Genomic DNA, 12,207 nt, shown 5'->3' on the forward strand with positions numbered 1-12,207 from the left:
TCTTTCTGAACCTTTCCAGATGTGAGCACCACTATGGTAATTACTGCATTTCTATAGACTGTTGTGCTTACAGAGTGTTTGACAGCTGGTTTAATTTGCTCTTCCAGAGCAGTGATCCTGTTATCTCTGCTGCAGATTAGAGACATGGGTCACCAAAAAAAAGGGGGGGGGGGGAGAGGTCAAATAACCCAAGTAGAATCACACAGCGTACAAAAGTACAGATTTTCAAACTTTCCAACCTGTGATGCCCTATTGTTTGTTCGTTTGGCTGTTCTGTCCTCCCCTTACTTCTTCCATACATATAATTGCTTCCAAAAAGTGGCTCATATCATAGTGCTTTTTAAGGTAAATTTCATTTCAAGCAGCCCCTTGAAACACCTGTCTGCCTTAAATTCTTCATCAATGCTGCTTTTTAACAAGCCACCATCACAGACAGTCCTTTCTCAATGAATGAAAAATATTTCCGGAACTATATCCAAGCACTTCATTTTCCTGTCAGAAAAGTAATTGTGGCTGGCTGGTAAACCAGGTTGAAAAATCAAATTTAAATGAGCCAAATTTAAATTTATAAGAGCCTCATTTAACATGCAATTAATTTTATGCCTATAATAAAAAGAGAAAAACCATGGGTCTTCCTGAGGAATTAACTAGGCTGATAAGGAAGTGCTATGCCTCATGGAAATGAGATAAGATGATTCTTGAACTGTCATCCTTTTGGTTGCATAATATTATATACAATACATTCTATTTCAGGGATGTATTAATTTTACTGAAATCATTTTTTCTGAGTTCTCACAGGAATGTGACCAAATGGTTAGGGCTAAAACTTAGATTATCAGTTCCAGATTTTTTTTAAGTTCTCATTTTCTCCTTTATATTACCTAAGTCTTTTTAGCTTCTAGTGTTTTTAGTTTCTTCCCCAAAGAACAGGGAATAATAGAAATGGTAGAGCTCAGCTATATTTAAGCTTCCTCAAACTTTGTTCTAATTAGTAAAATGTTCAGCAAAACCTTCATTTGCCAATCCTTTTATTCCTGTTACAACCCATGTGTGCATTAAGGTGGGGTTGGCAGTCATTTGTTTCTGATTTATACTATTTTAATGTTTTTGATGTGCAATAAATATATCCCATTCCAGTGTAAGCCCATTAAGTTATTCATAACATGACGGCAATTTGCATTTTTCAAGAAGAAAGAAGTGAAACTCTTAGCTACTTTTTATTCTAAACTTTGCTCCTGGATACTGCCACAGATGAGTCACTGTGAAAGATCATTACTGAGGATGTTTTCTAATGGGATAAGACTACTAAAATCATTGAGAAAATTATAAGACTTTTTTTAAAGATTTATTTACTTATTTTAGAGACAGCAGGGGGTTGGGTCAGAGAGAGAGTCTAAAGCAGACTACATGCTGAGTGTGGAGCCTGATGCAAGGCTCAGTCTCACAAACCTGAGACCATGACCTGAGCTGAAACCATGAGTCAGACGCTGAACTGACTGTGCCCCCCTTTAAGACTTCTCTTTGTTGAGGACAGCCAGCCTCTGGTATATTTTTTAAAGGTTCTAGGGGCCAATTAATACATCATTGCATTCAATATCTTTTTGAAACTAATAGTGTTTTTTTTAAAGTAAATTTTTGTAGGAAACCAAACTTTATATCTTTTTAAAATTGTATTTAAATTCAATTAATTAACGTATAGTATATTATTAGTTTCACAGGTAGAGTTCAGAGATTTCTCAGTTGCATATAACACCCAGTGCTCCTTACATCAAGTGCCCTCCTTAATGACCATCACCTGGTTACCCCATCCCCTCATCTTCCTCTGGTCCAGTGACCCTCAGTTTGTTTTCGGGAGTTAAGAGTCTCTTTAACTATCTCTAATAGTGCTTACATTCATACCTTTTGTGTTTTTCCTGCCTCTGTTCCCAGGATTGAAAGGCTCCCTCCAGAGGCTGCAGCTGGAGTATGTGGATGTTGTCTTTGCAAATCGACCAGACAGCAACACCCCTATGGAAGGTGAGTGAAGAAATTTGATAGAAGACTTTAGAGTTATTGATTCTAGCTTGATGATTTATTTCACTAACAGTAGGAAATGAAATATATTCAGACCGATTTGGTTGAATGTGAAAAACGAACACCTTTACAGTCGATGTCTTTCGGCCTCAGCATTTACCCTCAAGCCCAGAACTCTGCATCCTGCATCTTGCATCTTCTTTCATTTTTGAAGCGTTTGCAGACATTGGAATTGTGGCTCCTGCCGGTTACAGTGCTCACTCTTTCCAGGTTCATTTCACTTCTGAAATTTCATCAACTGAAACAATAAAATTAATTGGAAGGGGAGTTTATAACCCAGCCATCATTATTTTGGAGTAAGTCCCTCGATGATCTTCCTCTTTTGTAATGACTAGGTCTGATTAGCTTCCAATCTGTGGTAACAAGAGCTAAGTGCTACCATGAGCAGAGGTTTTACAGGAGTGACTACAAAATGAGACTCCTTAGTTGCAATTTGGCTTTTGATTCTCAAGGATTTGCAACATTTTATTCCCATTCTGTTACAGCTGTTTGAAGACAATAGTCAGGCATCTTCCTGTGGAAACCTTGAGAATGTTCCTCTAAAACTAAATTTTCATCAATTTACAGTTATTTTTGGAGTCTACCTAAGATGATTGAGAAAGAAGATAGTTTTTGAGGACAAATTAGAATGTTCATGTCAATTGAGATTCAGTAATAGGGGTTAAACTTACCTGAGGCGAATAAGAACAAAGATATTGGGGCACCTGGGTGGCTCAGTATAGTTGAACGTCTCTACCTTTGGCTCAGGTCAGGATCCCAGAATTGTGGGATCAAGTTCCACATCAGGCTCCTTGTAGCAGGCCTGCTTCTCCCTCTGCCTGTGTCTCTGCCTCTCTCTCTCTCTCTGTCTCTCTCATGAATGAATAAATAAAATATTTTTTTATTCCTTTTTTAAATTATTTTTTAAGATTTTATTTATTCATTCATGAGAGACACAGAGAGAGAGAGAGAGGCAGAGACACAGGCAGAGGGAGAAGTAGGTTCCATGTAGGGAGCCCGACATGGGACTCGATCCCGGGTCTCCAGGACCACGCCCTGGGTAGAAGGCAGGCGCCAAACCGCTGAGCCACCCGGGGATCCCCTAAAATCTTTTTAAAAAGAACAAAGATATTTGGGGGATATGAGAGGAAAAAATGTTCTGGTCATTTGAGGCTTGTAATATACATTTACACATTTTCAAAGAATTAGAATAAGGTAATTCTATTTACTATTCAAAATTACACTGAAGATAAATTTGTCCTTGATGATTCAAAAGGTAGTCCGGGATCTCATAATAAATCAGGTGTTATAAAGATTTATTCATGCTTAGAGGGTTATAGAAGTTACAAATGATTGTACATGTGGAAGTATATATGCATTTTTCTGTAGGTTGCATTTCTGAGCAAAAAAAAAATATCCTGGAAATTATTTTCCTCATCATTTATCTCTTAACTACAGAGAAATATTAAAAATATATATTTATATATCTAATTTTCTCTTAGAGTTTTCTGCTTTCTTGATTCTGAGTAAATCAGGAGTTTATTATATGGCAACATCAGTGTTGGAAAATCATAAGAATTATCCATGGAAATGACATAAAAATAGATATTTTTATCAAGGCAAAGAATAGGTATTTCATAAAGCAGTCATAAGCATCTTACTAGTGTAAGAAGTGCTTATTGCAAGGATAATATGATGTCACATTCTCCTCAATGACACATTTAAAGAGAACACGAAAGCTATCTGATGAACAAAAGCATCGAATAAAATGCTATTTGGTGGGGGCTTGTGAAAACTGAAATTGTTTTCCATTTTAAATGCCTAATGCCACTATTTTCTCCTTTGAAAAAGAGTCCTTTGCAATTACACCATGTACAGGATAGAAGAGCATTTGGGATTTTTCCAGGTGTTGGGTTTTTGTTTTTTGTTTTGTTTTGTTTTCGCTCATTTTGCACACTCTACCCCATGTCTAATTTTAGAGATACAATGCAGGAGTCTCTCAAACAGAAAACATTATAATTTGCATTATATAACTATAGAAGGAGGAAGTTCTTAATTAGGATCTAAGCTATGTGATATTGATAAGATAATCAATTGTGTCTGTTGTGTAAACACTGATAATGTGCTGAAATTTAGTAGAAGGGAGCTTCAGAGTGCTAAACAAACAAAAAACAACATTAAAAACATGAGATTGCTGCCCCGTAGAAATTGTAACTGCAGCATTGTCCATCCAGCCTTTGCCAGAATTGGAGAACATGTTCATTTTTCCTCAGTTTCTCATATAAAATTCCACAAAGCGGAATATTTTATCAAGCTATTTTATCAAAAGTCATTGTCCAGGTTCAGAAGTCTAGTGAAGGAGACCAAACAACAGATATTTACACTTGATGATAAGGTCAAGGCACATGGCTTTTTGTAGCTCTGCAGCCATCCACCACTTCATGCTGGAATGTAGTCAGCTCCCCCCACCCTCTACCATCCACTCCTAGCTGGCCTATCAGGCTCTAAAGCTCATTCCTTTGGGAGGATTTAGCAGGGACATACCACAGAAATTCCTCAAGCAGGACTTGTTCTAGATTGAAATAGCTCCCCTGTAATTTCTCCCTGGCTTTCAGAAAATGTGTATCCTTAAACTTAGTATACTCATTTGTTCCAAGGTGGGCCCGATGGAGATGCCAGTATAATACTTATTCTCTGCACTTAGTGTCTTTTACTTCACTGTAGCAGAGGGCAGTGCCAATCTGGGCAATAGAGAGAAGAAACAGGAAATAAGAAGAAAAGGAGAAATAGGGGCACCTGGGTGGCCCAGTCAGTTAAGTGTCTGCCTTCGGCTCAGTTCGTGATCCCAGGGATCCTGGAAATCAAGCCCCACATGGGGCTCCCTGCTCAGTGGGGAGTCTGCTTCTCCCTTTCCATCTGCCACTCCCCCCAGCTTGTGCTCTCTCTCTCTCTCTTACTTTCTCTCAAATAAATAAATAAAATGTTTAAAAAGAAAAGAAAATGAGAAATAGGGATTGCCAGGAGGCCTTGGGTGCATTTGCTCTCCTAAAAATGGCATCTAAGCTATTTCTGGATTCCATGTTGTTATTAAGATTCATTTTTGCAGTGATTTTGTAAGTCATAAGTTGTGTGTGAGTGAAGCTTGTAAATGTACAATGGAGTCTACCTTAGAGGGCTATTAGTGTTTCTAAAAACAGTACAGAAAGTAAATGTTACATATAATCAAAATTACCCTTCAAAATCTTACAGTAGCTGTTAGTCCATATTACTCTATAGTTTTTAATTATTTTTCAATTTCCTCTGCAAATACAGTGACAGAACCATCACTGGATACTTGCCCAGCCCCTAACTCCCATTTTTTACATTTTGAAATGGCCAGAAAATCCTTAATATCATTCACATACTTTTTTTTTTTTGTTTCAGTAACTCATATTGGCAATTTTAGGCTTGATTGCATCCATTCCTGTCTAATAGAAGTGATGCAACGTTGGCTGCCAAATGCATATTGATGAAGTTTCATATATTAAATCTACATATGTTGGCACTGTGCTGCATGTGTATATTGGGATAGCTCATATTAGAGCCTTAGCATTTGAAAATCATTTTTATTGGTTTCAATTATTCCTATCAACTCCATGGAGCCACAACACATGCTAAGCTATAATTTGGGTGAGACACCTGTTTTAAACCCCAGGGACCTAATGAGAGAGCCCAGCCTGGCTTTCTAAGACATGTTTTAAATAACTTTGACTTAAGTTTATTAAAATGCCAACCCCATTCATTTGATTTGCACCTTGAAAGGATGTTAATTGGGAACATTTCTAAAATAAACCAAGATGAGTTTCATTCAGTTTCTGTGTATCATATAGCATCCAACTGAGCCAGAGAAGATTAGCAGTAGCATCTTCTTCCTAGTCTATAGGCATCATATATCCAATTAGTTGTTGTCTTTTTTTTGGAAAACCAATAGACAAAAAGTGAATCCTCTCAAAAGAATAGCTGTAAATTCCAAACGTGTAATCAGCGGAGAAAGTGGTAAGACACAATTTGCAGTCTGCAACCTTGGGATGCAGTTACATTTTGCAGCCATGGGAAGATGTTTCTGACAATAGAGGAGAACTCTTGTACTTTTTCCTCTGTCCTTCTTGTTTATTTTTTCCGGTTCACCTAGTAGTAAGTCATTTTTCTTTCACAGCATCTGCCACGCCATCTGTCTCTGCTACAATATCTGGCATCGATGGCATGTGTTCCAATCCCAGAAAAAATCAGCCCCATATCCCATTTCTTTTTTCTTATGCTGCTGTATTCTTACCAGTAGAGTCACGGACAGTTCCTTGTGCTCTGTGCTACTCATATTCTTAATTCTCTCATTTCCATAAATCCTAGTGTGTATTTCAAAATCTTCTCTTGAGCTCAAAAGAAACTTAATTCCAACATGAGTCATGCTAGACAGGGATAGACACAGCATTTGTGGGTCCGAGGACCTGTCCTAGGAGTTTTTTGGTTTGGTTTTCTGTCATTCCCAAGTGCCAGGCTAATTTCTCTCTCTCTGTACTATTCTCATTGCCAGAGAGGAAGTGATTGAGCATTACTAGAGGGCAAGAAAGGAGTCTACAAACCATGTACTACTTGTGAATAACAGAAAAAAGAGGGGACCTGTTTTTGTTTTCATAGCCCTTTAAAAGGGAGAGAAGAAATCCCACTAATTTGTTGATCTGAGAATATGATGATTTTTAACTAAAATCAAATTTTAATTTAAAAAACATTTGGAATTGAGCCTTCTGACTTTTATTTAAAGTGCTTTTTGCCAAAACTTGTTAATCTCACAGACTCCTTTAGTCATTAGATGTTATTCCCAACCTAATACAGTTCAAATTATTTACATTTAAAAATTTTTTCCTGCTAGCTGGTCAATGCTAATGTAAGTTATACAGACATAAATAACTCAGATGTCTTTTTTAGATGAGACAAGATCAAAGTTAGCTTCACTTAGTTCCCACAATATCATCATGTCAAACAGCCCATTCATTCCATAAGTATTTACTTCCTTCTAAGCCATCTTGTTTGGTGTTCCCAAATGCAAGCAGGAATCCATGGATATTCAAGAATATAGGATACCTAATGATAGCTCAGAAAATACCAGAACGTAACAAACATTGCACCATCCCAAAATTTCTCTGTATTTTTCAATTTCAGAATACTGGATCTAGATATTTAGTATCCAAAGCAAAGATTTCAGAACAAAAATTAATGACCTAGAAATACCACCTAAGCATAATGGATCATCCATTCTACCTTTATATTGTTTTATCTTCCCTGAAAGACACTCTCAGGTTTTCCCCCAAAACATAATAATAGCAGGAAGAAATCTTCTGCAAATAGTCACTAGCAGGACTTAATATTATGCAAGTCATATGTTTATTTGAATTTTCTATTAGCTACACCCAAAAGATAAAAAGAAACACATGAAAACAATTATAAAAATATACTTCAGGAGTGATTGGCTGGCTCAGAGCATGCAACTCTTGATCTCAGGCCTGTAAGTTCAAGCCCCACATTGAGTGTAATGATTACTTAAAAATAAAAAATCTTTATATATATATATATGAATATATATATGAATAAATTTAATATACATCATAAATTCATATATATGAATAAATTTACTATATTATAAATTTATATATATGAATAAATTTAATCCAACGTATAAAAATATTTCAACATGTAATCAAAAAGTATTAATGAGATTTTTTTCACCCTAAGTCTTTGAAATCTGTTGTGTTTTTCACCCTTGTAGCGTGTCTTAATTTGGATCAGCCACATTTCAAATGCTTAATAGCCATGTGACAACTTAGCTGTCCCAGCCTTTCAAACCAGAAGGTTAAATTGACCTAATGGGCTCTAGAGGCCCTCAGACAACTGAATTTGACCACAAACAGGTCTATAAACTTTACTTCCAGTCTGGCAGAGCACCAGGCACATAGTAGGTGCTCAGTAAATACTTATGTATGTATGTATGGATGGATGTTTCAACGAATGAGTAAGCACATGTTGAGTGATTGAATGAGTGAAGCTCTAAAGTTAAATAGATCTGAATTTATTTTTCTCTCCTTCAAAACCTGTCTTGGTTTCCTAGTATCTGCAAACATCCTGGCACCTGGTCTACTTCACATTTTTCAGGGTGATGTTAAGGACAGGTTGCTGGCAAACATCCCCAGGACGCCCTTACATTCCATTTCTTCTCGTAGCAACAACAGCAGCATCTAGATGCCAGGTGTTTCTCCAGAAATCTGACTGATACCTAAATGAGCAGAAATGAATGGAGGCATGATTCCTTGGCAGTTCAGTTGCCCCTGAGGTCTACTATATCAAATTAAAATTATCTAATGCATTTCATTTATGATCCTGGCCAGGATGCTCCTAAGAGCCTCTAGAACCCATCAGATCAGTTTAATCTTCTGGTTTGAAAGGCTGGGACAGCTGAGTTTTCAAGAAATTAATTTGGAGAAAATGATTTTCATATCCAAGAAGATGAGCCAAAACCTACCAATCCTGTGGTGCAAAAAAAAAAAAAAAAAGTGTTCCAATTTTACTAAATCAGTTTTATTTCCATTTTAACTGCAAATTCACCAAAAATTGCACTGCTATTATAGACCTATTCAGCTGATGGTTTTATCCTTTACAAAACAATAAGACGTTTCATAAAAAGAAATTTATTTCATCCATTCTAAGTAACAACATTGGTGATGGATGGATTCACTTTAGTTCTTTTGGTATGTCTTTTTATAAAGTCTCATGTTTCTATTCACTATGAACCTCTTCATTGGAACAATATTTCTGCAGAGTGGACTGGGGGACCTTAGATGGGGAACACAGCTTCAAAAACTGGCTTTTTTTTTTTTTTTAAATCCTGGCTTTTTAACTAGACTGCACACCCACGGCAAGTTACCACCCTCACTGAGGCTTAGGGTTCTCACCTGAAAATGGAGGTCACAGAAAGTGAGTAACTCTGTATAGGAGGGGAAAACAAGCATAAGCCCTTTTTCTAGAATGTCCTGTAAAATGTACATACCTATAAAACTCCACTGTTTCTGGATTTCTTCTCAGAGATGACCATAGGAGAAATCCAAGGCCCTGAAATTACAATGTGAAGAAAATCAAATAAAGGTGCCCAGGCTGCAGAGGCAACCAGGGTCTTCAGTGAGGTCACATGGAAATCAAGGCACAGCACTGGCTGTGAAATTTCCTTCTAGCCCATCGTTTCTCCCTGGAACTTTGTTCATAAATCCTCCATGCCCTTTATAATTAGTGTAATCAGATTTTCCAGGGTTAATCTATTCACTCGAGCCTGTGATTTTATTTTCAAGTCTACCTAGAAAAAACTCAGTATGAGGATTTACTCATTCATTCAGTTGAAATTCACTGAATATCTACCATATGCCAAGCATTTTTCCATGCACTGGAAGAAGTTAATAAATTAGGCAAACATCCTGCCTAGATCCTAGAAATTACATTCTTGTGGGTGAGACAGGCAATAAGTAAGAAAGCTACATTAGATGATGATACTAGTATGAAGAAAAAAATAAATCCTGGGAAGAGGATAAGAAGTGTGAGGGGTAGATTTTAGATACCGTGTCCAAGGGAAGTCTGAGGAGCATATAGGGGGAATAGCCTAGCCTCCCACAAAATAGGAAGGGTGTAACTTTGGATTCAGACACTAATTGAGGTCATCTTTCTATTTCTCCCTAGTTGTGTCGTTTTAAACACTTTATTTAACCTCCCTTATCCTTATAACTTTCCTTATCTATAAGATAGAGATACTAATTTCTACTCTATAGAGTTATTATGAAGATTTTTTGGAATGATATATACAAAATGCATAGAATGTTCCTTAGTACACAGTAATTACTAAAAAAAAGTTGAAGCTATCTTTTTATGTTGTTGTTGTGTGCATGGTCCTGCTGTGAATTTGTCATGTGGGAAATGACCTTGAAGTACTAGTAGCCTCCAAGTCCACTACTAGGCAATCGTAGAGGTCCCAAAACAGAAAGGCTCACACAACAAATTAAGATGCATGGATCACATAGCTTATTAAGTCAAATAAAATGCATAGTGAGAAGCACAAAGGAAGAGATAGGGGCAATTAAAAACAATTAGGATAGATTATAAACAGGGAGAGGGACCCAATGACATGAATCTTGGAGCCTGCAGTGTTCGTATGGCCTGTTTTCTCTCTCTGCCACATCGGCCTTCCCTATAGGGATGTGACTGTAACAATCAGATTCAAGATTTGGGCAAGAAAGCTCAATAGACAGAAGGTGCTGGGGTCAGTCGTACACTTGATCTCTTGGAAAGACTCAAGAACAGATTTACCTGGCCATTAGCCGTAGCTCAACAGATAGCCTGATGTATAGCCATGGACCTTTTGCGTTTCTTGTGCACAGGATTTTTGAAGCCAGAATAGGTACATATATTTCACGTATATGTAGTATCCCTTGAATGTTTGGTGTCATCCACAAAATGGATGCATCGTGAATATCACATTTTCCCATGCTTCCACCTCTGTACTCAGCACACACATTTTCTACTTTGTCTGTGGCTGCCATGACTCAGAGGTTACTAACACTGAGTCATACCATATATGTTACATGAATTCTGCTTATGTCTCACAGGCTACTTGTTCCTCTATGCAGTTCCATTAATCATCCTTATTTCTCTTTGTTGAACAGGACTGAATAATCCTAAGTAACACAGCAAAGGCACTTTACGGAGTTCACCACTCTTAGTTGCTGACCTGCTGCTTCAGATTGGCAGTCTTTTAGGGGCATTGAAAAATTGTTAACAGAGACCCCCAAATCCTTAAACATGGATTACTGTGATATGCATCAGAGCCCTGGTTAACAAATTATCTTTTCCACCTGGGTCCATAGAACGGGAGCCTTACAAAAACTACCTTTACAAGAGCATACTGAGAAATTAAGAGCGCCAAGGCTACAGAAAATATGTGATGAGCTGGCTTTAAAGAAAATTATATTCCAAATAATTGTGATCATCTAGGACTGTATTTTGTGCTTTCTTTGGAGGTTAAAGGTTCCCAACCTCATTTCATAGAGTCCTGGTTAGAAAGGAAAAGCTGGAGAAAAGTATGCTTATATTCTGTGCAATTTAGCTACTTCCTCTGTCATCTCCCCCTCTTTTCCCTTTCTTTGCATCCTAAGTGAAAACAGAAGAGATACAACCCCTATCTTTAGTAAGTTACAAAAAGAGAACGTGGGCCATGTGTCTGGGAGCCTGTTGTACCTCCTTACCACAAAATCATGGCCCTCACCAAGCTCAGAAAGGGTGGTTTTTTGGTTTTCTTTTTTTCTTAAGTTGCTTTTAGTTAAGAAAGGGAGAGAGATTGAGAGAAAACAGACATGGCTTCTGCTTAACCCAGCTGTCAGGTGGAGACAGAGCTGCTTAGTATTCTGGAGCTGTGGGTTTGTGACTCATGTGAACTTCCTTCTGTGTGCTTTGTCATCTCCCTAGAGTTGTGACAAGAATTACCTCCACATTCTGAGAGGATGTCAACTCAGTCTTGGGGGAATTTATCTCTGTGAGTTCCTTATTGTGCTGTAGTTGATTGGCAGGGACATGGGTAGGATTTGGAGACCAACATTATCCAGTGCCCTAGCCCAGGCAGGTAGGGCTGTGGATTTTTAGCAGCCTGTCACTTAGTGTTTTACCCGCATGCCGATTCAATGAGCAGAGCCACCTGTATCATTGCTTACCTGGCATTCTCAGACAGTGGGGATAAACAAATAATACCCTTAAATCTCTCTCTTACTTTCTGGAGAAAAAAAACAAGGTAATGAGAGAGAAAGTGGCTCTCTTAACCAGCCCCCCCTTGGGGTATTTAATATGTATCATGAAAAAGTATGGAGTCTGCATTAAAAGGAAAAGGGTGCTAGCTTCAGGTGCATGAATTTGGTTGAGTTGCTTAGACTTCTACTTCTTAGTTTTTCATTGGAAAATGGCAAATAATAACAACATCACCTTGCCTAGCCATTCCTAGGATTGTTGTGGAGATAATGTGACATAATATAAGTGGAAATGTTTCATAAACTATAGTGCCCCCATACAGATATTTTGAGGTTGTTATTGTTGTTACAT

At 37.6% G+C, this 12,207-nt stretch overlaps 1 protein-coding gene across 4 annotated transcripts in view; it reads left to right on the plus strand.

Annotated features, from left to right (window-relative positions):
* Positions 1–12,207, plus strand: part of KCNAB1 (potassium voltage-gated channel subfamily A member regulatory beta subunit 1) — a 359,350-nt gene that overhangs the window by 303,351 nt on the left and 43,792 nt on the right. For all 4 annotated transcript variants that reach the window (XM_038571281.1, XM_038571284.1, XM_038571282.1 and 1 more), the window contains exon 8: positions 1,930–2,016. In XM_038571281.1, the coding sequence (XP_038427209.1) occupies positions 1,930–2,016 (87 nt within the window). The remainder of the gene's footprint in view (positions 1–1,929; positions 2,017–12,207) is intronic.

Source organism: Canis lupus, chromosome 23 (genome assembly GCF_011100685.1).
Source record: "Canis lupus familiaris isolate Mischka breed German Shepherd chromosome 23, alternate assembly UU_Cfam_GSD_1.0, whole genome shotgun sequence".
Taxonomy (NCBI): domain Eukaryota; kingdom Metazoa; phylum Chordata; class Mammalia; order Carnivora; family Canidae; genus Canis; species Canis lupus.